This window comes from Monodelphis domestica, chromosome 1 (genome assembly GCF_027887165.1).
Source record: "Monodelphis domestica isolate mMonDom1 chromosome 1, mMonDom1.pri, whole genome shotgun sequence".
Lineage (NCBI taxonomy): Eukaryota > Metazoa > Chordata > Mammalia > Didelphimorphia > Didelphidae > Monodelphis > Monodelphis domestica.
Genome location: NC_077227.1, coordinates 207,079,705 through 207,107,309, shown reverse-complemented (window position 1 = coordinate 207,107,309; position 27,605 = coordinate 207,079,705). Strand labels below are relative to the sequence as shown.

The 27,605-nt window shown below is 37.0% G+C and overlaps 1 protein-coding gene across 3 annotated transcripts in view; it reads left to right on the top strand.

The window, feature by feature from the left end:
- Positions 1–27,605, top strand: part of TP53BP1 (tumor protein p53 binding protein 1) — a 210,370-nt gene that overhangs the window by 64,133 nt on the left and 118,632 nt on the right. Inside the window, exons 1-8 of one of the 3 annotated variants that reach the window (XM_056810348.1) lie at positions 14,036–15,209; positions 15,805–15,992; positions 16,240–16,333; positions 16,529–16,604; positions 18,873–18,970; positions 19,522–19,683; positions 20,302–20,380; positions 24,943–25,109. In XM_056810348.1, coding sequence (XP_056666326.1) covers positions 15,203–15,209; positions 15,805–15,992; positions 16,240–16,333; positions 16,529–16,604; positions 18,873–18,970; positions 19,522–19,683; positions 20,302–20,380; positions 24,943–25,109 — 871 coding nt within the window. In that variant the 5' untranslated portion in view covers positions 14,036–15,202. Of the gene's footprint in view, positions 1–14,035; positions 15,210–15,804; positions 15,993–16,239; positions 16,334–16,528; positions 16,605–18,872; positions 18,971–19,521; positions 19,684–20,301; positions 20,381–24,942; positions 25,110–27,605 lie in introns of those variants that run through there. The other 2 variants (XM_056810350.1, XM_056810349.1) reach the window with 2 other exon arrangements.

Here is a 27,605-nt window from a genome sequence, read left to right as displayed (position 1 = left end):
AGAGTACGTCTCTTTGTTGCAAAAGATACCATAATAACTAGAAGTAGCACTAGAAAGATCAGGTCCACAGCATAAATGATGATACTTCTAGCACCACTGCCATTTTTCATCACAGGTTTGGGCCACCTCTAGTATAGCAAAATGTTTAAGAAGCCATAAGTCTTTTATATGCAGTTTGCCTCAGGATTTAAGTTAGCACTGGATTCACCTTGTATTATTGCTCCCTAAAGGTTTCCTGGTTCCTAGCCAAAATCTTCCTCTCCTTAGGAGAAGGAAACCCTTTAGACCTCTGTTCTGAAGAACTGCTCCCTATTTTTTGTGGTGGTTGGATAAAGACTTCAAATTACCTTCATTCTTTAATTCATATTTCTCCCCAAGCCCACACTTCTTCATAACTTTCTTATTACTATTGAGAACACCATTATTCTACCAGTCACCCACACTAGCAACCCTAGGCAGTCTTCACCAGTACTGACCAATTGCCACCAAATTAGATAAGTACTGCAGCTCTCAAAGTGGTAGCATCCCCCAGACCACCATTCCTGCTTTCAACTCATTCCTTCACAGCCAATATCCAGGGAAGTAATTCTTGTGGAGAAAGAGCCAGACATCCCTACCACCTGTCAAACAACTACCATTCACAGGGAAGGGAAGCTAACCTTTTTAAAAGAGAGGCACTCTGAGGGATTGACAGTAGGCAGCATGTATCAGGCAATTCAACCCCCCCCCCATTTTGACCATTATCTCCCCTCAAACTCTAATGGGTTCAGCCAAGGACCTTGAATCTAGGAATATTGCAAATAGCAAAACCAGCCCAGTGCCTATAACCAACAATTTATTTTATTTTATTTTTATTGTCATGCAAAACACACTTCCATATTGGTCTTTGTTGTAAGCATAAACTCATAAATAACCAAACCCCCAAAATAAAACCATAAATTTACACTGATGTGAAAGACGACTCCAACAGTTCTTTTTCTGAGGTGAATAGCATTCCCTATCTTAAGTCTTTCAGGATTGTCCCAGATCATTGCATTGCTGAGAATAGCCAATATAATAATCATTGTACAATATTGCTGTATAATTATCATTCTGTGAAGTAATCCCTGTAAAGATGCAGCCTGGCTACTACTCCTATTGGTTCTACAGTCATAGCTACCAAAAATCCAGAAAGAAAAGTTCTTGGCACTGTTCAGCATTAGAAACTGATATGATTTTGTCAGTGGAAGTAAAATTAAAGACAAGACATTGTCATCTGTTTTGCTGCTGTACCCTAAGAACCATAGAACTTTTTTTTCCATATGATTTGTAGCTGAAACTTTCAATGTGCGTTGTTTCCCACCATTAGAATGTGAGCTCTCTTAGAGCAGAAGCTGTTTTTCCTTCTACTTTTCTTACTTAACACCTAGTGCTTAGCAATGTGCTTCGCATATTGTAAGCACTTTATAAATATATCATTTATTCACTCACTCTTTTTCAACCTTCCACATTCAATATTTGCCAAGTTCCCTCAATTTTACCTTCATAACATCTTTCTTATTGTCTCTTCCTTCTCCCTTCCCCACTGCCACCACTCTGGCATAAGCTCCAGGATTGTTTTTATTTTTTATTTTGTAACTTTTCTTTGTATCTGATGAGCTTAGTGTAGTACATGACACTGGCCTTCATCCAGAGACTCTTGGTTACAACCAAGTTAACTAAAGGATTCCCTTTCTTCCAGATGAATTTCTTTTTCTTTTCTTTTCTTTTCTTTTCTTTTCTTTTCTTTTCTTTTCTTTTCTTTTCTTTTCTTTTCTTTTCTTTTCTTTTCTTTTCTTTTCTTTTCTTTTCTTTTCTTGTCTTGTCTTTTCCTTTCCTTTCCTTTCCTTTCCTTTCCTTTCCTTTCCTTTCCTTTCCTTTCCTTTCCTTTCCTTTCCTTTCCTTTCCTTTCCTTTCCTTTCCTTTCCTTTCCTTTCCTTTCCTTTCCTTTCCTTTCTTTTCCTTTCTTTTCTTTTCCTTTCTTTTCTTTTCTTTTCCTTTCCTTTCTTTTCCTTTCCTTTCTTTTCCTTTCTTTTTTTTTCCTTTCCTTTCCTTTCCTTTCCTTTCCTTTCCTTTCCTTTCCTTTCCTTTTCTTTTCTTTTCTTTTCTTTTTTCTTATCTTTTTTCCCCCATTTGAATAACTTTATTTAGTCAATTTAGAACATTATTCCTTGGTTACAATAATCACATTATTTCCCTCCCTCCCCTCCACCCACCCTTCCCGCAGCTGATGCACGATTTCATTGGGTATTACTTGTGTCCTCGATCAGAACCTATTTCCATGTTGTTGATGTTTGCACTAGGATGTTAATTTAGAGTCTACATCCCCAACCATATCCCTTCGACTCATGTATTCAAGCAGTTGTTTTTCTTCGGTGTTTTTACTACTACAACGTTTCCTCTGAATGTGAATAGTGGTTTTTCTCATCGATTCCTCCAAGTTGTTCAGGATCACTGCATTGCCACTAATGGATAAATCCATTACATTCGATTGTACCACAGTGTATCAGTCTCTGTGTACAATGTTTTCCTGATTCTGCTCCTCTCACTCTGCATTAATTCCTGGGGGTTGTTCCAGTCTCCATGGAATTCCTCCACTTTATTATTCCTTTGAGGACAATAGTATTCCATAACCAATATATACCACAATTTGTTCAGCCATTCCCCAATTGAAGGGCATCCCCTCATTTTCCAATTTTTTGCCACCACAATGAGCACAGCTATGAATATTTTTGTACATGCCTTTTTCCTTATTGTCTCTTTGGGGTACAAACCCAGCAGTGGTATGGCCTGATCAAAGGTCGAAATTTTTAAAAATGTTAAAAATTCTTTTTATATGTAATTGGGGGGAAAGGAAATATTATCAAATTTTTAAAAAAGTTCTCAAGGGTAACCCTGAAGGCTTGGAGTATCTTTCCCCTAAGACCATTGCTTTGATTGCTTATCAATTGTATTCCCCACTATGTCAGGGGCTATGTCAATCTCCTGTTCCATTTAACCACTTAATACTGATTAGCTTTTATAAAGGAAAATTTACTTCAAATATGTCAAAACAAGAACTGTGAAATTTAGATTACTCCACCCTATCTAGATCTTACTTTATGGAGAAGATGAAATTGTAATCTTCTGTTTAAACAATGAAGGTACTTAGTTCTTACTTTATAGTGAAGCTAGAACTTTAAGCTAAGTCTATTTTAAGATCTTAATACAAAAAGGTATTAAGTAACTATAAAGGGTAAATTAATCACAAAAAAGGTTAAGTAGCTAACAAAAGGTGAACTTAACAAAGAAGTGTTAAGTAACTCAAAAGATATAATCTAATCAAAGAAGATGAGAACTAAAGAATGAGCAGTCCTAGAGAAAAGCCTCTGATGTGAATTTAGAGGAGAGGACACAAGAGTAAAAGGTCTATATATTTCATGTCACTTCCTCTCTCCGGGACCTTTGGTGACAGAGAGATGGCTGGTGGCAGTGTGCTGGGCCTTTTGGCATCTTGGCGTGGCTACAGGTATTGTCCAGTTCAGTGGTGAGTTTCTGGCTGAGTTTTCCCTCCTTTACTTTCCAAACTTTATCCTCTTAGAAGTCTCTAATCTCCTTCAGAGACCTAGTGATAGAGATCTTGAACTCTCCCTGGCACAGGCCAGGTGGGAGAAATCTTATACCCTCTTCCCTCTTTCCCCTTAAAATCCTTCCCTCTACTTTAATTAAAATTACCATAAATTTCCAGACTGACTTGGGTATTTTATTTGGGATTTCCCCCCTGGTGACCAATTAATTTAGGTTTTAAGTCACAACTCTAAAATTATCTCTATAGAACAACCATACAAATATTTCTCCCATCTCCCTTATATTGCTTCAGTTTTCTGGGGAAGTAGGCTCAAAACTGAATTAATTTCCCATTTGGTATTGGCCCACCAATGGTTCAATGATAGGGTCACTATTGGATGAGTCTTTGTCTCATATGCTTCTGGGTTAGTGTCCTTCAGAGTTTACTCCTCACTCCTTGGAATATCAATGTTATTCTAAAGTCTCTTGGGTTTCAGTTCTTGGGATGCCTCCTTTTGGATATGAAGGGGAATGGTGGTCAAGGTTGTGATTTGAGTTGTCTGGCACATGCTTCCTCTTGTCTTTTCTTCAGGATGCCTTGCTGTTTTAGCTAGATGGGCTTGTCTGTGCTGTCAGTCACAGTTAGTTGGCAGATGGTAGAAATGGTTGACCATTCTCTACAGAGTTGCTTCCTCAAATGATGGCTGTGAAGTCTGACTGCCAATAGGACTACTGGTCCCAATGTGGGACTCCTGCCACTTCCAAGACTTTTGCTTATCTGCCTGTTGGTGGTTGTAGGTCAGTAATTGTTGCTCATGATGTTGAGGAAGGTGTCCCTCCTTCTGATTATTTCTACATTCAATGATGGTTATTCTGGTTAGACTGCAAGTAGGCCTAGCAGTCTGAGAGACATTGCTTTTCCTAAGACTGTTGGTACAGGATCCTTGGCTCTCCTCATCATGGTTTGAGGGAAGATGTTGGTTAAAGTAATGGTTGTGATTTGATTTGCCTAGCTCATGATGCTTCTTGTCGCTTCCTCAGGGTATTTTAATCTGTAGGATATATTCCAAAATTTTTAGTATATTCTCTCATCATTGTCATTATCTTTCATGAAATTATTTTTCATTTCAATGACTTGTATGTTAACCTACCAATTCTTTAGGATTAAGTTACTTAGTTTCTAGGTTAGGTCCATCAAAACAACAGAAATCACTTCCAAGCCATCTTTTATTTGATTCATCATATGGTCCTTGATGACTATGGCTCTTTTAAAATTTGTTTTCAATTATTTTTTCATTTAATTAATTAATTTAGAATATTTTTCCATGGTTACATGATTCATGTTCTTTCCCTTTCCCTTCCCTTTCCCTCCTACCTCCCACCTCCCAGAGCCAACGAGCAATTCCACTGGGTTTTACATGTATCATTGATCGAGGCCTATTTTCATATTATTAATATTTGCAACAAAGTGATTGTTTAGAGTCTATATCCCCTGTCATGTTACCATCAAACCATGTGATCAAGCAAATGTTTTTCTTCTGCATGTGGATGGTGTTCTTTCTCATAAGTCCCTCAGAATTGTCCTGGATTGCTGCCAGTAGAGAAGTCCATTACGTTCGATTGTGCCATGGTGTATCAGTCTCTGTGTACAACAGTCTCCCGGTTCTGCTCTGTTTGTTCTGTATCAATTCCTGGAGTCATTCCAGTTCACATGGAATTCCTCCAGTTCATTATTCCTTTTAGCATAATAGTATTCAATCACCATCAGATGCCACAATTTGTTCAACCATTCTTCAATCAATGGACACCCTCGCATTTTCGAGTTTTTTGCCACCACCAAGAGCACAGCTATGAATATTTTTGTAGAAGTCTTTTTCCTTATTATCCCTTTGGGCTACAAACCCAGCAGTGGTATGATTGGATCAAAGGGCAGGCAGTCTTTTAAAGGCCTTCATGCATAGTTCCAATTTGCCTTCCAGAATAGTTGAATCAATTCACAACTCCACCAGCAATGCATTAGTGGATGACTAGGGTTCTTAGAGCATGCTTATATCATCTTCTTCTCTCCATTAGAATGCTTATACTTCATCCTCATAATGTTCTTATATAGTCTTTCCTCCAAATCTTTTCTTGTTACTTGTATTTTTCTTTTTTTTTTTTGTTTCTATTTACTTCCATGTTTAGATTATAGAATTTCTACTTGGGTCTGATCTTTACATCAGGAATTATTGGAATTCTTTTGTCCTGTAGATTTATATTTAGTTTTTCTGGTTAAGCTATTTTTTTACTGCAAGGTTACATCTTTTGCTTATTGGAATATTACATTCCATGCTGTTTTTATAGTGGTGACTGTTACATATTATGTAATCCTGACTTTGGTTCCTTGGTATTTGAATTTCTTAATTTCTGGGTGCTTGCACTAATTTTTTTTTTTTTATCTCAGACCCTCTAGATTTAGACTATGATGTTTATTGAGTTTTAATTTTGAAGTTTTCTTTTAGGAGGTGACTGGGAGATCCTTTCTGTTTTTACTTTGCCCTCTTGTCCTCTTGAGACAACTGGTGGTGCAGAGGATAAAAAGCTGGACCTGAACTTAGGAAAACCTGAGTTCAAATATAGCTTCAGACATTTACTAGATGTGTAAGTCTAGGCAAGTCACTTAACCCTTGTTTACCTCCATTTCCTCAACTGTAAAATGAGTATACTAATTAAACTTACTTCCCAGGGTTGTTGTGAAAATCAAAAGAAATATTTGAAAAAAAAAACCCACTGAATAGTGCCTGGCATATAATTTGGTGCTGCATAAATGCTTATTCCTTTCCTCCTTCCTACTTGGCCCTAATATGTCTGGGTAGTTTTCTTTCATGAATTCTTGAAATATAACATCCAGGCTCCTTTTTTGGCCATAGAGTTCAGGTAGTCCAGTCACTACCAGTGACTAAATTTTTTCTCCTCCATCTTTTTCCAGGTCAATTGTTTTTGATATGAGATAATTTGCATCTTTTCTAATCTTTTAACTTTATTCCAATTTTTTTTGTTGCCTCATGGAGTTAACTTATGTTCTGTTCTGTCTGTTCTAAATTTTCAGATAGTCTTATACTTGGGAAATGTTTTATACCACTTACACTAAACTGTTCATTCCCTTTCTAAGTTTTTCCATCAAAGCTTTCATTTCTTTTGAAATTCTTTTTCTGTCACTTTCATTTCATTAACAATATCATCTTAAAGCTCTTTAGTTTTTTAGGAATTCTAATTGATCATGTGGTTAACCTATGTTTTTTTCTTTGAGACTTTGCACTTGTTTTGGAGTTATTTTTTTCTGCTTTTATGTCTTAGAGTTCCTGACATTCTAATAATTCTTTATCTTTGTTTGGTTATTTGTTTACTCATTATTTTAGCCTTACTTATCAGATTGGAACTTTGTGTTAGAGCTAATATTTGTGAACTTCTGATGGGCCTGGGTTGATATGTTTTTATATATTACTGTGCTCTTCAATGATCTCAAGGGTAGTTTTAGCCAGGAAGCTGCAAGCTTTCAGCAACTCCTGTCCAATGTTTGCTTCCCACCAAGGCTTTCCATGTTACAGGCCCAGTTTGTGTGTAGACACTACAGCTGCCTCCAGTTTAGTAGGTTGTCCCAGCCATTGCCAACTAGATAGAAGGGTCAGCAGGTTTAGAACAAATGCATTGCTGGCTTAGCCCTCTCCTGGATGTGTCCTTCTTCACCCAAGTTCATCTCTTATAAAAAAGAATAAAAGAAAAAAGGGAAAGTTCAGCAAAACTAACCAACATATTGAAATGTTTTATGTAGTAGTCCACATTCATGTCTTTGTCTGTAATCTATTCTGTGGAAAGATGGTGTTACAAGCTCAGATTGCTTCTGGGTCTGGGCTTGAGTCTGTGATCTGTTTTAGGAAACTTGGTATTGCTGCACTGACTAGGAGCTCTGGGGCCTGAGTAGGCAATCCTGGATCCTCTGGAAGGAACCTTCTCTATTTTCCTGGGTAGGACTGAATCTATGATCTCCTAATGGCCTATTCCCAATCTTCACATTTCTTGGCCTTTCAATCAACACCCTTTCCTCTTAAATACTCTCTCCTCTTTGGCTTTTAAAAAAAATTGCATTAGACTTTGCTGTATTTCCTTCTATAATGGCCACTCTTCTCAGACTGCACTACTGGGTGATATATGTAAAACATTCCCTCATTGAGAGATTCCTCAAGTGTCTGTATTTGACTCTGCCTTTCCTTTACAATCTCTCCTCATCCATTCCTATAGATTTTATTATCTCTTTGTAAATGACTCCAGAATCTATATATCCATTCCTAGTCTCTCTCCTGACCTGGAAAAGTACTGTGTACTAACTAATGGGCATTTCAAATTCATTGTTCTATAGGCATCTCAATCTCAACACATTTAAAATAAACCTCACTTTCTTCTCCCAACTCCTACAAACTCCCTTGACTTCTCAACTTCCTTCTATTGTTGAAGGAATCATTATATTTCTAGTCATTTTAGCCAAGTTTCAGAATAATTTCAATTCTTCACTTTCCTTCATCTCACATATACAATTAGTTACATAATTAAAAATACATTTTAATTGAAATACCTCCTTTGTTTCCAGTTGTGTTCCTTTTCTCATGATTCACCAAGGACTGCTATAATAAATAAAAAATTTAGCAAAACCAACATATTGAAATATGTCACATGTAGGAGTCCACACCCATGGACCCTCACCTCTGCAAAGAACTGAGGATAGCTGCTTTCTCATAGCTGTTTTTTGGGCAAGCTTAGTCATTAAAATATTGCAGCATTCAACTCTTTTGTTGTTCTTTCTTTTTGTATCACTGTAGTCCTTTATATGGTGTTTCTTATTCTGCTTTTATTTCATTGTGTATCAGTTCACATAAGTCTTCAAATTTCTGTATTCATCTCATATTCATTGTTTCTTACAGCAGAATAATATCCCATTTCATTTATATAACAGAATTTGTTTAGCCTCATCAATAGGCACTTTCTTTCTATGTCTTTGTTGCAATGAAACATGTTGCTATACATATTTTACTATATTTAGGACTTTTCTTTATGCCATTACCCTTAATGGGGTAAGTTGCCTAGCACTTACTCTTTTTAGATACTTCAAATTGTTTTACAGAATGGATGGCCCAATTCATAGCTCCAACCATGATGCAATAATGGGTCTGTCTTTTCATAAGCTCTCCAAAAGTCAAATTGTTTTTATTCTACCTCCACAATGTCTCCTATATCCATCCATTTTTCTTCATTCACATGGCCACCACTCTAGTTTAGATCTTTATCACCTTTCACCTAGGTCCCAGACTATTGCAACATCCTCCTAATTTATCTCCCGGTTCAAGTTTGACTCTCCTTTACACGGTTGCATAAGTGATGTTTCTAATAATTTGGGAGATTGGTTAATGAAAGTTCAGTGCATGTTTGGTGAGCCTTCTTCTGAAAGAGCCTGATGACATTCAACAAAAGGACTCTTTGCATTTCAGAGCATGTGCATCACTTTATAGTGACAATTGTTTGATATCAGTTTAGCTTTTCTAAGAAATAGCAATGATTAGTCAGTGTCTTTTCTTTTATCCATTTTCAGTTTTCTCATTAAAAAGGTAATTTAAATAGGTAGAATTGGAGTCATTATAATTGAATACAGTGTTTTCTCATCTTTATCTTTATTCTTTTCATTTGGTGATAGGTTTTCTTTTTGCTCTCCTAGTTGATGATCTGGAGGCACATGGACAGCTGATTCTTAAATAATTCTCATTTTTATCATACCTTAAGATTTACAAAACACAAAGTTCACAACGGAAGTAGATAATATGAGTATATTCTCATTTTATAGATGAGGAAACTGAGGCTCAAAGATGGGAAATGATTTATTCATCATCATAAGCCACTAAGTAGCTGAACCTGACCCAGGGATCTTTCCCCAACACTATGCTGTCTCAGACTTGCTCTTTTATCTATAATTTACTTGTTTCCTGCCTGTTAAGATCTAATTAATTTCAGTTTTTTGGTTATATCACCCAATGTGTTCTCTTATTTTGAAGAAAGTATCATGAGATAAAGGCATTAAGTTTGTTTCTTATTAAATGAATCCATATATTTTTACATGCATAAAAAAACCCCTATCTTTTGTCTAAAGATGATATGAAGTATCAATTCCTAGGCAGAAGAGCAATAAGATTTAAGCAATTGGGCTTAAGTGACTTGGCCAGTGTCTCACAATTTGGAAGTGTGTGAGGCCAGATTTGAACCCAGGTCTTTCCAACTTCAGGCCTGGCACAATATCCACTGAGCTACCTTACTGCCCCTTTTACATGCATTTGTAATCTGTCTCTTTGACTCCACTCCCCAATCTTCCATACCCTAATCAACTCCTCCAACTCCTTATCATAAACCTTCATGGTCTAGTAAAATAAATTCTCACATTGGTCATGCCAGAAAATTTATCCCTCTCTCTGTGTTTTAAGTACATCATCTCCCTGGCAAGGTAGGTGAGGAGCATGTTCCTGTTCTGTCTTCTGGACTTGTGACTTAGCATTGCATTAGTCAGAATTTTCAAGTCTTTCAATGTTGTTTTTCCCTATGATGTTGATGTATAACTTGTTCTAGTTCTGTTTTCTTTGCTTCACATCATTTCATAGAGGTCTTCTCTCAAAAACTACCCAATTTACCATTTCTTTTTGTGCACTAATGTTCCATTTCATTCACATGCCATCATTTGTTTAACCATTCCCTATAGGAGAACACCACCTTAGTTTCTAATTTTTGGCTACTACAAAAAAAAAAACGAAAACTCCTGCTATAAATGTTTTTGTACCTATAGGTCTTTTTCATTTTTCTTTGATCTCTTTGGAGGTATAGCTATAGTAGTGGCATAGCATAGGGCAGTGATGGTGAACTTTTTAGAGATTGAGTGCCCAAACTACAACCCTCATGCCACATGTGAACTACCCATACCCCACACCTTACCTCAGACAGGAGAGGGAGGAAGTGTTTCCATTGGGCTGCTGGGCAGAGGGGTGGGGAAAGAAGCAGTCCCTTCCAACATGCTCTGGTATGTGTGCCATAGGTTTGCCAACACTGGCATAGGATATGGTCAGTTTAGTAATATTTTGGCAATAGTTTCAGATTCCTTTCCAGAATGACAGGATCAATTTATAGCTCCACCAAAAGTTCATCAGGGAGGCAGCAGACTTCCAAGTAATCTATAAAACTTAGCTTGTGGGCCTCCACAAAAGTACTACTTTGATTGCAAGTATATTCACAGAGTTGATCAGGGTTTAGAATATAAGATCTCAATAGGAAAGGCTAAATTTTCTCAGATGATTTCAGAGAGGTCTGAGAACAGGCAATAACAACATTCAAATATTGAGGAATTAAAAAAAATTACTGCATATAGCATGGCATCATGCTGGGCACAGAACAGGCACTTAATAAATGTGACTAGTTGAATAAAATCATAAATTTGCAGAGTTGTATGGGACTATTAGAAGTTTCGCCACACAGCTGAGAATTCATTTAGGTTTTCTTAAGATCATCACTAAGAACATTGCAGAGGGGTTGGGGGAGAGTGAACCTAGGAAGGATTTAATTTAGATAAAAGGAAAATTCTTGACAATCAGATATGTCAAACTTTAAAATGAATTAAACACATGAAATAATGGAATATTCTTCTCTGTAAGTCTTTAGAGACAGGATAGTCTTACTTACCTGACATAATGTAAATAAAGTATTACCTGAATGCATTTTTATGGACTAGATGACCCCTCTAATAGTTTCTAGCAACCCTAAGAAGCAGTAAAAGTATTTTGCTCACAATTCCCTCTTTATAATACACAATGGAGCCACAGGAGACAACCACTTTGTCTCAAAGTATTTTCTAATTCAAGCTACTGTAGATAATTTAGTGATTAATTATTGATGGAGTATAATTGCATAGAACCTAACAAGGCATTTAATTTTTTTCTAGGTTTTCAGGTTATCATATTGTTTAGCAATGGGAAGGACCTTGACCTTTTTGTCTTAATCTGAGGAACAAAGTCCTAGGGATAGATAGTAATGAAGTATTAAGAAGAGAGTTAGCATCCATCTCCTTTACATTCACATGACTATCACCCTAAACAAGCCCTTTTCACCTATTACTTGGACTATATGGCTTGCTAATTAGCCTCTTTGCCTCAAATCTCTTTTCTTCAGTTCATCCTCCACAGTAGCCAAAGTGACATGACTATGTTTCTCCCTTGTTCAATAAATTCCAGACTCTTCCTATTGTTCTGGGGATAGAATACAAACTCCTTTGTTTGGCGTTTATATTCATTTAAATTTTGGCTCCAGCATACTTATACATGACTCTCCTTCATTATTTCAGAACTGGGACTCTGCTCTTATAACTGATGAATTACAAACTTAAAGTAGATGGCTTACTTGGGCCCTTAAACCTCAGACAGTTTCTAGCCATGCTTCATTTCATTTCCTTGCCATTTTCTTTCTAGCAGCCTTGTTTGGATCTTGTCATTGTCTACTCTTTCCCCCCCTTTTTTAGTAATCAAATCAACTTTGTCATTGTTTTTGGAAAGGATGTGTTAGTCTACTACCTTAGGAGTCTGGGCTCTGTCCTCATATCTTTCCAAATCAAAATACTCTTCCCTGGTCCTTTTTCCATTCTGTTAAATTTTTTCTCCCATATTAGAACAGAACCTCCTTGAAGACAGAGACTGTCTTTCTTTTTGTATTTGCATTTTCAGCTCAGTCCCAGGCACAAATAAATGTTTAATAAATATTCATTCAATCATTTTACACTGCAGACAAGCAGGATTACTTATTGTTCTTTATATAGGGCATTTTATCCATCTGACAGATGCCTGGGATAAACTCTTTTCTCACCTATGCCTCTTAGAATTCCCAGGTTCCTTCACAGGTTAGGTGAAAATCCACTTTTTATATGATGTTTTTCCTGATCTTTCCAGTGGAGAGTGGCTCCCCCATCTCCTACCAATGAAATTCTCTTGGAGAGGGAAGGGTAGAGGGTAGTGACAGCAGAAGAGAGAGGGGAAGAGGTATAGAGGAGAAGGAGTTGGTTTGTTAACTTGCTTTGATAAACCAGAAGTTTGTCAACCAGTCATCTTGAGTTCCCTATGACTTCTCAGTACCATGTGGGTCATCCTTACACTTCATGAGCAGGTGCTCGTTGGGTGCATACAAACAAAGAGTTATCCTATATTATCAAATTAACTGGGGAACTCATCAAATAGATCAGGCACTCACTTGATTTAGCAACCTATCTAATTCCTTCTACCATATCCCTCATTCCCCAATAAACACTAACAATTTTTGCCAAGCTGAAAAAGCTTTCAGTATTGCTCCCCTCTTCTTGGATATCTAGCTTGTTAGTAGATTTTCAAAGCTGCCACATTTTCTATAGGACCCTGGCACCATAAATAAAATTAGGAGGGGCAGAATCTACCCCCTTCTTAATAATGGGATCTGCACAAAGCAAGAGAGGGTAACATAGCATGCTGATAATGATCCTGTTTGTCTTCTAGGTTAGTGCAGAGTGGCTTGTCCCTAGAAGGTTGGCCACCAGGTGATTTTTTTTGTTGCTATAGCAACTCAGGAAGTACTCTATACTAAGGTGTGTGTGTGTGTGTGAGTTACATTGGAGGTGGTAGGGTTACATTCCACATCAGTGGATGGAGTACTCACATCTATGAAATCACAGATCTTTTGAAGCATTGTTGTTATTGTTTGGAGAAGGGTGGTTCCTGGTCAGGGTGTGTTTGAGAACAAAGGTCAGTTGCCTGTATTCTCTTCAGCTTATGAGGAAAAATTATATATCTCCTAATCAATACTTTAGGAAACTCATTCCAAGTGGTTTAGGATTGACTTGATTTTTTTCATTTAGGACTTTTTTTTGAGCTGACTTTGGTTGGTGGTCTCACTGAGTGAAGAAAAGAATAATTTCAAAGTCAATGATTAATATATGTTGATAGGAGTAGAAACAAAGGTTTATAGAAATAGATGTTTAATTACTTCCAAGTGATTAGTTTATTATTAAATTATTTACATTTGAAGGTCCATGGGTTACTTTCCTGTATATTCCTTTACATTCTTACTCCTGCAAAACATTCTAGAAGATACCAATTTAGATATAGTAGAGAGGATTGTGTAGCAGGTAGCACAAATTTAGCTTATAGTTCATGTTATGAACTAATAGGGTTCTTATAGGATGAAATAAGGTATTTACCAGAATGGGACACCATTTTTGGAGGGCTATGTCTAAAAATGTCTGAGCCTGTGGTAGGGATGTAATACTTATTATCATCTATCTTACTTCTATCCATGTCTTAAGTTATAAAAACAATATTGAAACTAGCTGATATCAGTGTATATTGCTTTAGGTTTACAGAATGTTTTATATACATTTTTCATTTCAGCCTCACAACAGTCCCTTGGGGGAAGGTACTACAGGCATTAGCTCCATTTTATAGATGAGGAAACTGATATTGAGATTGCTCGAAGTCATGAATCTTATCTTGTGGTCAAAATCTCCATAGACACATGTCTTTTGCAAGACCTGCCCCTTCTATTGCTTTATCTAATATCAGAACTGCAAAATCAACCTTTGTCTTCAAAACAAAAGGAGCACTATTGATGCTCAGTCCTTACAAAGAAAGGTGTGTATAGTATGTTAGGAACTGTAGACTCTGCAAACTCTAGGGCTGTGAATGGTTGGGTGGCACAGGGGGAATAGATTTGAGATCTGTGAGCAGGGCCAGGTTATGTTAGAGAAAATAACCTCAGGGGTTTTTCATATTGTAAAGGAGCCCTGAGGGACAGAGAGGACTTTGACTTCATGAAGACCCCTGTAGGAATCCAGACTTAAGAGAAGGCCAACAAAGCCCCTTATTCTTTACAGTCTTTCCACCTTCCTAAGGCATTGGCCATTTACATTCTGCTTACTGGGTCCTATTAAAGGGAACCCCTTTGCCAGTCCCCTAGGGACCTTCAAAGGACCACTGACAGGTAGGAAACAAGAAAGAGGGTCTTATGTTTTGGAAAGGATAAAAGCAGCTTCTGCTGGAGGCAGGGGAATAGATTGCATGACCTCTCAAGGTCCCTTCAGTTCAAGGATTCTCTGTCATTCTCTGGCAAAACTAGAGGGGGGAAAAGGGCCAGGGGAAACCTCCATGCTGCCATGGTAACACGCCGCTGTCTTCCCTCTTCTTGCGTGGGGGCGGGGCGCTGGAGGTATTCGGCTTATTAGTGGTGGTGTAGAATGAGTGACAGGGGCCCCCAGCCAATGGGCGACGCTTATAGCGTGACGCGCGACGGGAAGAGGGGCTGGTTGTGGCGGTGGTGGCGGTGGCGGCGGCGGCGGCAGGAGCAGCAGCAGCAGCAGCAGCAGCAACAGCAAAAGCGGCAGCAGCGGCGGCAGCGGCGGCAGCGGCGGCAGCAATAGCAATAGCATTAGCAGTAGCTTAGGCAGCAGTGGCGGCGGCGGCGGCATTGGCATTCGCTAAGCGGTAGCAGCAGCGACGACCTGCGGGGGAACTAAGCCGCGGCCTGGGCAGCGTGCTGAGACCCTCGGGGCCACCCTCCCGCCGGGATGCCCGGTACAGATGGGGAGATGAGGAAAGAGAGAGACTGCCGGCCGAGACGGGGAGGATAGTGGGGGGGGTGGGGGGAGGAGGATGGCTGGCCGAAGGGGGCGGGGTGGCAAGCATGGCGGCCGTGACGGCGAAAGGGCTAGAGGGACCTGAGGAAGGGGGTGGGGACGGTAGGGTGGTCGCCGGGGGGTGGGGAGGATGGGGTAGGGACTGTAGGAGAAGGGAGGGGAGGGGCCCGGCGGGAGAAGCGAGCTGGGGCCGGGGGCTCTGGTGAGGGGCCTCGAGGGAGGCGGGGTCGGGGCTGGCGGCTAGGGGGAAGAGAAGAGGGTTCTTATCGGGAAGGTGAAGGGAGGGAAGCACCGGTGGGGAGGGTTTGTCAGCAGGCCGAGGGGCGGGGGCTGCGAGGCCCAGGAGGAGGGGGCCTGCGGCTCCCGGGAAAATGCCATCTCCACATTGGAGGAAGGCGGGCAGGCGGGCGGGCCGGCAGGATCAGCTTTGGAGGGGTTTTTGTCCTTCTGGCCGCCTCGAATCTCCTACCCCGGGAGGAGTTAGACGTGTGGTTTACACACCACTCAATCCTTCACCTTCCTATTCATTCTAGGGGAACAGATGGACCCTCCTGAGAGTCAGGTGGATTCAGATTTCTCTCAGCAAGGGACACCTTGCCTGATCATCGAAGACTCCCAGCCTGAAGAAAGCCAGGCTCAGGACGATGATTCTGTTTCTCACTTTAGCATGCTATCCAGACACCTTCCCAATTTACAGACCCACAAAGAGAGCCCTGGACCAGTAAGTTGAAAATCTTTGATTGTGAGAATGATTTGATAGGATTTTTTCTTCTTCTGTCTTTTGACCAGCCAGAAAGCATGGGTACATTGAATATCTCTCTAGATTTTGGTTAGGATATAGGAAATCAGGGAGTTTGTAGTAGGGATATGGAGGGATATATTGCCCAGCAGTCTGCCTTTTAGTTCATTTCATTTGTTCATTGTTGGGAACCAGAAGGTGGAGATATTGAAATCTATTTGTTTTTCAGGATGTTGTGTCAGACCCTGAACAAACAGCTGGAGAAGAAAAAGGAGACAGTAACAATGAATTCTTGGAACACTTGAAAGAAAGCAAGTCTGCAGGTGAGGGAGTTAGTGCTGTTGTATTGGATTTTTCCGAATCTTATTGCTGCTAGGTGAATTAAAAATTATTATTGCATATTAGCAGTAGCTATCCTGGCTTGTCTTCTTGGAGGCAGAATTTGCTTGGTTTTGTGGGTAAGCGTCTTTTATACTAATGCTCAATTATTTATTTTTTCCTTCCTCTATAATCCATAGATTCTTCTTCTTTGGACACAGGAAGTACTAGAAGTCAAATCATTGAACTATTGCCTCAGCCCAATAGGGAAAGCAGGTACATTGATTTTTTTTTTAACCCTTACCTTCTGTCTTAGTATCAATTCTAATAGAGAAGAGTGGCTATGGCTAGGCAATCAGGGCTAAGTGACTTACCCAGGGTCATAAGCTAGGAAGTAACTGAGATCAGATTTGAGCACTGGTCCTCCAAACTCCAGGTCTGGCACTCTATCCACTATGCTACCGAGCTGCCCCTTACATTGATGTGTGATAATTATTTGAGTTTAGCTTCTAAATAATCTCTTATTTTCATTTTCCTTTATAATCCCATTACATATATTAGACATTTAGTAAAAATGCTTGTTGAATGAATTATTTCCTAATCTTAGACCTTAAGCTCAGAGATAAAGAAATTAATTTAGTGACCTTTTATATGTTGATGAATTGAGTAGGGGAATTTGTAGTTTGTGTTTTCAACACTAGTAAAATGAATTATTTCTTGTGGAGCTAGTAACCATTAACATCTGCACTGTTTGAAGTGTTACCAAACTTAACCTGTTCATGTAAGATGACACATATTCTATTGATTCTTAAATTTTTGTCACATGGCTCAGATATATGCCTGGGTTTCTAAAAACTGTTTTCTGGAAAGGGGGTAAATCCTTTTTAAAAAGCCTTAGTTTTTAGTTGTTTTTTTTCTTATTTCTGAGATACTGATCTTAGAATCAGAAAGACTTGGGTTGAGACCCACCTCAGTGACCCTAAGGAATTCACTTAACCTCTTAATCCTCTAGGCAACTCTCAGAAGAATACAAGTTGCAGAAAAGTTGATTGAAGGAATTTTCTCATCTATGAACTTTACTGATAAAATCATAGGTCCATTCATTTAACCCATCTTTTTTTTAATTCATCAGATTTGAAAATAACATTTTTATAGACCTAAGAATCTAGAGAATCCAACAGAAATTAGGACATAGTTAAAAATAGACTTTTTCAATGGATTAAAAAAACCAAAAAACAACAAAATAGCCCTTACCTTCTGTCTTAGAATCAATATTAAGTTTTGGTTTTAAGATAGAAGAGTGGTAATGGGTAAATAATTGGGGTTAAGTGACTTGTCCGGAGTTTTATTATTATATTTTTATACATATAATAAAATATTTAGTGTTTTGAGTCCAGATTTGAATCCAGGACCTCCCATCTCTAGCCCTGGCTCTCTGTCTACTGAAATACCCAGCTGCCCCTCAGTGGATTTTAATAAAACTAGTTTTACTCTTATTTCTTTATTACTTTTTAAACTTCATGATACCATACATTGAGAAATTTTATGAGTTAGTAAAACAGCAATTTTTTCCCCTGTCATTTAAAAAAATTGAGGAGCTTTATGAGGAAATCTGGAATTTTGTTTTACTTTATCTAAATATTGGAAAAATATTTTCTTTGAATAACTGAATGTCCTCTAATTAGTATCTCCTCTTCTTATGGTTCATCCTTCTTAATATCTTTAACATAGTCTTTTACCAAATTTATTTTTATTACTATTATATAATTATGCATATAATTATGCATTATATAATAATTATTATTATATTTTAATGCTTTAACATAGTATTTAACTTAATTAAAAAAAAACCAGTCTGCTTGTAAATTTTTATTATTTTGAGCTTGAATTTTTATCATCTTTGTTGGTTTGTTTATTCTTGTAATTAAAGATTATATCTTCCCAGAATTTCTTGGGTATGTTTCTGCTTTGCCTTTGTGAAAACATCAATTCTCCAAATTTATGTTACTCTTTTTTAACAAAGACAGTTAAACTTTGTCACTTGAATTACCACACAAGTACTCTGGTTCTAGTCATTCTAGTGTCTGATACTAAAATACAATCCCCATGATTTTTCTCCATTTTCATAGATTGACTTTTTTATCTTATCTGTGCACTTCTAATACAGGCCTTCTCTCACATTCTTTTTACCTGAAAGGCAAGATTTTTATTCAGATTACTCACGCTGATTCTCAGTTTTCTTTCATAGTCATTTTGAGGAAATATTAGCTCAGTGTCTATGTAGTATCTGTTGATTCTGTACAACATTTTTTTTGGAGGGATTATTGTTTATTGGCTTCCTGCAGAAAATGGCAGTGATGGTGAAACATTTTTTGTTTTCTTCAGTTTGCTTTAGTGGGCATTGGTGAGTGGAGAGACTGAATTCATACATGATCTTAGCCAAAAGGCTAATAAGTAATAAGTGAGACTGAATTCAAAGAATACTTCGAATAAGAGTTTTTTCTTTTGAATATCCTATGTTATTTCACTCTTTCTTTCATATAGCATCCTTGGAATAACAGCGGTGACTGATTCTACTGCAGAGGAAGAGGAGAAGGAAGAAGATTCTGTAGACTGTACTACACATTCAGTTGGTGCCGAAGGTAACTTATGAATTCCTAACAGTAGTAGATTAAGTTCTTTATAGCCAAATTTCCAAAATCTGTGGTTTTCTCCCTTGATTAGATTTCTCATTACATATTTGGTTAGCTTTGGATTGGGAGTGGTGATTAAGAAATTTACTCTTGATCTATATATAAAGCTAACACTGTATTTAGGAATTAGTAGCACATTGCATTTATTGTGTTTTCCTGAATGTTAATTCATTCAGCTTTTATTTTCTTTTTGAAAATTTTCTGGAAGACATACTTTGTAAGATATTAGTTGCTAAGAGTTGAGTGAGCAGAGGTATGATTGGTTAGGGTATTACAAAGTAGAATTTTTCACTAATCAAAGTCTTCTTAGATTTTTTACATAAGGTAGTTTTTTAATGACTTTTATAGTGCTTTTATTTTTGTTATTTTGATTGAATTGTAGAAAATCCATCTGGCCAGAAGGATGGGGTTGTCATCTCTTCTCCATAGTGTAGCTACTTGTATAACGAATGCATAATACCTGGGATGATGTATAATTTGGAGGCTTTTGCATCTTATAGATACTGGTTCATCACAGTTGGGCTTTGGGGCTCTGGAACTCTCACAGAGTCAGGATGTTGAGGAGCATACTATACCATATGAAGAAGACAAAGAACAACAGTTGCAACCAGTTACCAAGGATTCTAGTCCTTTCAACCCTGCTAATGTAAATGCTAATATTGGTATGTAACCATTCCTTTGTTGGACTTGGCAGTGTTATAAACTAGTATTTCCCTCCACACTAGATGTTCTTTTCTTTGACTATGGTTATTTTTTCTAGTTTTTGCTCTTTTAAACAAGTTTTATCTCTTCTCAAGGTGAGGTTCAAATGAAACTGGCTTCAAGCTAGGTCATAAGCACTCAAGCAATAATCTCTTGCAAATTGAAGTCTGTTGAAGTGCATTGTATTAGTGGTTCCATTTTTTGGAATTCAGTCATATTCTACCTAGCATTGTTAATTGGCGCTTCAAAACCTTGTTATTGGGTGAAATAACATTACATTACTAGGGGTTGTTGATTCCTTTGGAATAGTGTTATAATGTACATGGACAATCAACCGAACAACTTTTAGAAGGATTTGTCAACTTTATGGTAGTATTCTATTAAAATGCATTATTGTTCTTATTGTGTTGTTGTCACATTGGTTAGGACAAATCTTTGTGGCTTTTACTTGTGATGTCCATGCATGCACCTTTTGAATTGATCTACTTCCCATCTTTGTATTTTCATTTTTGTTTCTTCTTGTACACGGGGCATCTTCTTTCTCTCTTTTTCAAAAATATAAATTAATTTACTCCTAGGACTTCAAGAAGATAAACACGAAGATCAGCCCATTGAAGATATACAAGTGGCAATTCAACAAGATACAGAGTCTGAGAGGTAAAAGGAACTTTTTTCCCAAAAGAGTTTTTTAGTCTTCTCTGACTTTTCCTTGGTAATGAGTAGAATAAAGTATATTTAATTTTTGGATTGTCTCAGGGAATTTTATACCAAGACTTATTTGGTTGTTTTTATTCAGATTAATCAAAACAAAAAAATGAAGAAAGTTCTCTGATGGGGCTTAGAGTAATTTTACTTCACCAAGAAGAAATTTCTTAAATAACCCTTGCTTTCTGTCTTAGAATTGCTACTAAGGGGGGGGGGGGGGGGGGCAGCTGGGTGGCTCAGTGGATTGAGAGCCAGGCCCAGAGATGGGAGGTCCTGGGTTCAAATTTGGCCTCAGATACTTCCTAGTATGTGACCCTGGGAAAGTCACTTACCTCCCATTGCCTGGCCCTTACCACTCTTCTGCCTTAGAACCAATACATAGTATTGATTCTAAGATGGAAGGTAAGGGTTTAAAAGAATTGCTACTAAGTATTGGTTTCAAGGGGGAAGAGTGATAAGGGCTAGACAATTGGAGTTAAGTGACTTGCCCAGGGTCACATAGCTAGGAAGTGTCTGAGGCCAGATTTGAACCTAGTACTCCCAACTTCAGACCTGGCTCCCTATCCAATGAGTCACCTACCTGCCCCTGAGAAAAATTTAGAAAAATTTAAAGTTTTCCTCATACTTTTATGTATTTCAGAGTTCCAGGGAACACTTTTTAGTATTTGCAACATTATCATTGACCCTTACTTTTTTGTCTTTTGGCATATTACAAGGCTATTTCATTTTGCGTGCAAAACAAAAACCCTAAACCTTAGAGTCTCTCTAAGTTCCTATAAATTAAAAACAACAACATACCAATCCTCTAGATTAACCTTTATTGTCAGGGGATCAAGCTTTTTTTAGAATATAGGAACTCTACTTGACTTTTAGGGTTGATTTTTAGCCCTCAGATGACCTGATGTCTCTTTATTTTCTTTCCACTCTTTGGTATATTATGAAGCACTAGGCTTTTATTGTATGTGAAAGCATGCCTTTTCCATACTCCTAGAGACCTTCCCCATTATCTTTAGACTGACAATTTCTGGGTAGAATCCAAAGATATATGCACTTTCAGAGATTTGTGGTAAATTTTGGACTCTGGTCTTAACTAGGTAAAATTAGAATTGGGAAATATTCTATTCCCTGTATACTATGCTTGTTGGGACCGTAACATTTGTACTTGTGGCTAGCAATAACTTGTCTATACTTAGAAATAGTGAGAATAATAATGATAGTTGGAGAGATATAGGCCTTTAAAAATCTGTTATTTTCTTTTTTTCTTATTTAGTCTTCCCTTCCTCTCCCTATACCATAGATGTCAACATTCAGCAAAATAAGTAGATTATGTCTTTCATGTTTCTACTTCTCATTTCATTCTCTGGAGGTGAACAGTCATGTTATTCTTCAAATATTAAATATGTAGCTATATATGTAATAGTCCCTTGATTCTGTTTGTTTTACTCTCATTATCTCATGTAGTGCTTTCTTACTTAAAATTTTTTTCTTATCATTTCTTAAGGCTCAGTAGTATTCTATCACAATCATATACCACAGTTTGTTTAACCATTCTCCAATTGATGGACATTTCCTTGATTTCTAGTTCTTTGCTACCATGAAGATATAAATATTTTGGAACATATAGGTTCTTTTCTGTTTTCCTTGATCTTGATCCCCTTGGGAAATAGACCCAGCCATAATACCGCAAGGTCTAAGTTATACACAGTTTTATAACTTTCTGTTTGTAATCCCAAAATGTTTCCCTTAATTGTTGGATCAATTCACAGTTCCATGAACAGTGTATTAGTGTCCCCACTTTTCCATATTCCCTCCAACATTTGTCATTTTAGCCAGTCCAATGGATATGAGATGATACATCAGAATTGTTTTGATGTGTTTTCCGAATCAGTGATTTAGAGTGTGTTTTCATATACTTGTATATGACTTTGATTTTTTCTTCTGAAAAACTGTCTGTTCATATCTTTTGCCCATTTATCAATGGGGGGGGGAGTGGCTAAATTTGAGAAAGTTCTATATTTCTTTTTTCTTTCTTTTTTAAAAAACCCTTACCTTCTATCTTAGAATCAATATTGTGCATTGGTTCCAAAGTAGAAAAGTGTTAAGGGCTAGGCAGTAAGGGTTAAGTGACATTGTCAGGGACACATAACTAGGAAATCATATGTATTTTCAACAGGAGATCTCTATCTGAGAGATAAAAAAAATAAAAAATTTCCCTCAGTGCTCTCTTTCTATCCTTGGTAGGATTTGTTTTATTTGTACAAAGACTTGTTTAAGGTACTCAAAATTATCCATTTTACATTTCACAATGCTCTCCATGTCTTGTTTACAAAACCACCCTATATTTTCAGAGAGAGCACAAAAACCTGTAGGGACTTGAACCAGAAAGAAGTTGCTTTTTCTAGAGGAAAGCTTTTTGTTTAATGGAAATTTTTCTTTGGGCTGTGCTCTGAAGGTTATGTTTTAACAAGTTCTGTCATAGGTTAGTTTGAGGACTAAAGGCCTTGGAAACTGGCAAAATCCTGTGGTCATAACATGAAATCAGTGCAATAAACTATGTAGAGAAGAAGAAATCTGGTTTTAGTAGAGCTTCATGCATATGTGTGATAGATTTTATATATAGGAATGACTCAACAGGAAGGAATATGAGTGGCAGTAAGGAGGAGCCAGAGGATATTTTAGTAATAGCACTTTTTAAAAATACGTTTTTATTGATATTTCTGTGTTCTATATTACCATAGTTATCCCATTTATCCTTCCCTCCCAGAAAGCTAACCCATAACTGATTGATACATTGAAAAAGTCTGAAAACATGTGTAATGGATAATACCTAGTGACCTTTCACCTCAGTGAAGGGATAGTTTGGGAGTGTTTTCTTTTATCTCTTCATTTGAGCCCTGTTTAATCTTTATAATTTGGATATGTTTGATTTTTTTGGTGCATCATTGTTCTTTCCATTTACATTGCTATAGTAATTGCATGTGTACTGTTTTCTTTCTGCATCAGTTTATTTAGATTTTTCCATGTTTCTCGGTCCAGTATTCATCACATTTTTTTGAAACACAATAGTATTTCAATATATTCGTGTGCCAGTTGTTTAGTCATTCTTCAATTAGTGGGAATCTACTTTGTTTCCAAATCTTAGTTATTATAAGAAGTGATTTGTAGCAGCATTTATAACCAAAACTCATGTCAGTGATTAAGTAGAAGTTACTTCTACTCAGTTCACAGTTATTACATATCTACTATTACATATCTACTTAGATATTACATATCTAAATAAAAACAAGACAATCCCTACTTTCAGTGACCTTCCTTGGGGAATACAACTCAGAAAGAGATAAATAAAACCGAGGTAATTTGAGATAGGAGAGAGCATGCAAATTGGAGGGGATCATGAAAGATTTTACATAGGAGGTAGTATTTAAGGTGTATGTTGAAGGAAGATAAGGATTCTAGGTAGAAGGCAGAGATGAAGATGGAATTCATTCTGGGTATAGTGATGTGTGAATGTGTGGAGATGGAAGATAGATTACTAATTTTAGAGGTCATTTTGTAGGAATATAGCTTTTGTAAAAGTAGTATGAGTTGTATGAAATTATTCTAGAAAGGTAGGTTGAAGCAAGATTGTGGAGGTCTATAAATGCTAAACTTAAATTTGTTTTTGTATCCTAGAGGCAATAAAGAATCACTGAAAGTTTTGTAGCAGCTATGTAGTTTGAGGATGGGTTGAAAAAGAGAAAGATTAGAAACAGGGACCAATTGGGTCTTCAGTTGACTGTTGAAATAATTCAGGCAGTAGGTGATGAGGGCTTTTTGAACTAGGGCAACTGCATAGGTGGAAAATGGACAAATGAAAGAGATATTGTGGAAGTAGGCTCAATAAGGTTTGGTAACTGATTGGATATTGGTTTTGAGAGAGAGGGAGAAATTTACAGTTTAAAAAACTGGGTAACTGGATACCCTTAAAAGAAATAGGGAATTTATTTAAACATTTTGACTTATTTATTTTAAAATATTTTTCCATGGTTACATGATTCATGTTCTCTTCCTCTTTTCTTCCCTCCCCACTCTTGAAGCTGACAAGCAATTCCACCAGGCTATACATGTGTTATCATTTGATACCTAGAAATAGTGAATTTTAGAGAAATGGTGAACTTAAGGTGAAAGATTAATTCAGTTTTGGACATGAGTTTGAGATACCAGTGGGATGCCAGTTCAAACGGGAATATGCTGTAGTCAGTCAGCAGTGCAGGGCTGAAGTACAGAATAGAAGTTAGGTCAGGATTTTGCTTTGGGAGTTAACTCTGTACTAATGATGATTGAACCCTCTATCAGTGAAATCTGGGGTTCAGACAGAGGCTCTAATAAATACCTCTTTAAGAGGAGCTATACTTCCTATAGGGAATATTATTATTTATATGTTAAATAATTTTTACTGTGTTTTCTTCTTTTGACTTTTTAATAAAAGATTGAATTATTTGAACTTAAAAAATTTATTAATCTGAATATTGCAGGTCAGAGAATATGCCTTCTATTTCACAAATACCTCTTACTGACATGGAAGCCAAGATCCAACTTTCTGCCCAGGAGCTGCTGGAAGGTGAATTGCAAGTTCAGAAATCACCCGAGGCTGAGATTTTGTCAACTCAGGAAGACATGTTTGACCAGAGTAATAGAACAGGTATGCTCAGTAGTACCTTTCTCTTATCTTTTTAAAAATTCTTACCTTCTCTTAATTCTTTAAAAAAAAATCCTTACCTTCTTCCTTACCTTCTATCTTAGAATCAACATTGATTCTAAGATAGAAGAGCGTTAAGGATTAGGCAATGGGGATCATGTGACTTGCTCAGGGTCACATAGCTAGAAAGTATTTGAGGCCAGATTTGAATGCAAGTGCTGGTCCTTTTGTCCTCCAGGCCTGGCACTTTACCCATTGTGCTGCATAGCTGTCTCCCCTTTCCTTTATTTTTGAGGCAGTATGGTCCAGAGGAGAGAGTTCTAGGTTTGGAGTTCTGAATACCTGAGCTTAAACTTCTTACTGAAAAATAATAGCTGTTGAACTTGTCTTAAAGGACTCACTGGTGACTCCGTCACAGATGAATTATTAGGGATTTCCTAAATTGCAAGTTGCCCATGAGATTAAAATCACAGATCCTTTTGTGTGTTTGTATATATTTACCATATATTTCTGTGCTGATACTATAGCCTTTTCATTGTAGATGATGATTCATGATAGGTGAAACACTAGTTTTAAAGGGTTTGCAGATTAGAATGGGAATATTTATGATAGAGGCTCAGACCTGAGAAAAACTATTCTGAAAGAAAGTGTTTTCTTAGCTAAATATTGAGGACTTTCTAGATAATTACCACTGTTAATTTTTATGGCACTTGATATACTGTATATGTATGTGTATATATATAATATATGTGTGTGTATCTTTAAGCTCTATTCAGGCATTTTTTTTGTTAGTTCTACTGTCATCACCATGACAATGTTTGATATTGAAGGAAATTGAGTTTTAATTTTAAGAAAGTTTCAGAACTGAGATTGTTGGTAACTGGTCAAGATATCTATTGCTTGTGCTCAGAATACCATAGTGGTTGACTCACTGAATTACTCTGCTTTCAGCTGGCCTCTCAGTGATCTGAGATGAAATAAGAGGGAATTATACCAAGACTATTCTTTATATGTCTTCATAACCTAAATATGAAGCAGAAGGCACTTGAGAACCTAGTCTTTAGTAACAGTAGTAAATCTGTGCTGGTGTAAGACAAGACTGATGGCATAGAATCATAACTTTGAGGTAGAAGGAACCTTTGAGTTTATCTAGTCCAACCAAAAAAACCTTTTATTTCTCAGATTACTGAATCTGACACAGATTAAGTGATTTGCCTTAAATCATGTAAGGTCATTAAGGCAAGGATTTGAGCCTAGGCCCTTTGACTCCAACTTCATTGCTTTTCAAATGCTATTCTGCCTCACTTAATCTAACTTATGTGCAAGTAACTCTTTTAGGAATTCTTTTATGATTCCTTAGGTTCTCAACTCCAAATTTGACAAACCTTTAAAAATATAATTTGGAGCAATTATTTAAGGGTCTTCATATGTTTGCCAATTGAAAACTCCATTTTGTTATTTGGCCAGAGAGGCTTAGTTACTCTGAAGTGAAATAAATAATTTAGGGTAATGTAGCAATCTACAAATGCTTTGTAGTTCTTTAATATATCTTTGCAAAAGCCCTATGAGGTAATTAAGTGGCAAAGTCTCTTCCTTTCTGAAACATTGAAGCATGATAGATCAATTTCTCCCAATTTAGTGCAAGAGGATTTATGTTTATTAATAAAGGTCTCATATCTTGGATATTATAATGTTTTAGAACTTCTCATCTTCAATGGGGAGTAAGTAAGTATACTTCTAACCTAAGGGTTGTTAAACTAAGGAACATGTGTGTTTGTGTAGTGGCTGCAAATCAATTGTCCCTTTGTATTAGTAACAGAAGAAATCAGGAACAGTAGGACCAAAAGTAGAGATTTTTCTATTTCTTTCCCAAGCCTAGACCCTGAGTGGAAGGTTGGAGGAAATTTATCCTTTTGCTTCCCTTTGATTCTTTGTCAAAAGAGCTTTATTAATATATATGTTTTTAATATTGTGTTCAGCTCGGTGTTATATTGGGATTCCAATGTTTATGCTCCTTTTACTTCCTATTCCTTCCCCACCCACAGAGAAGGCAAGCATTATAATATAAATTATACATGAGGAATCATACAAAATACATTTCTATATTATCCTTCTTGTGTAAAAAAGAAAAAAAACACAAGAAAAATAAAGTGAGAAAAGTGTGCTTTAGTTTGCATTCAGAGTTCATCAGTTCTTTCTCTGGAGTTGGATAGCATTTTTCATCATGAGTCCTTTAAATTTTTCTTGAATCATTGTATTGATCAGAGTAGCAACTTTCACAGAATTGTAGTTTTGTGTATAATGATCTGGTTCTGCTTATTTTACTCTGCATCAGTTCATATATGTCTCATGTTTTTCTGATCCCCCCCCCCTCCCCGAGTCATTTCTTATAGCACAGAAGTGCTCTATTACAATCATATTATACTTTAGTTATTAAAATAATTCCTGCCCTAAGGAACATAAATTAGAAATCAGAATTATTATTTTTTATAGTACCAA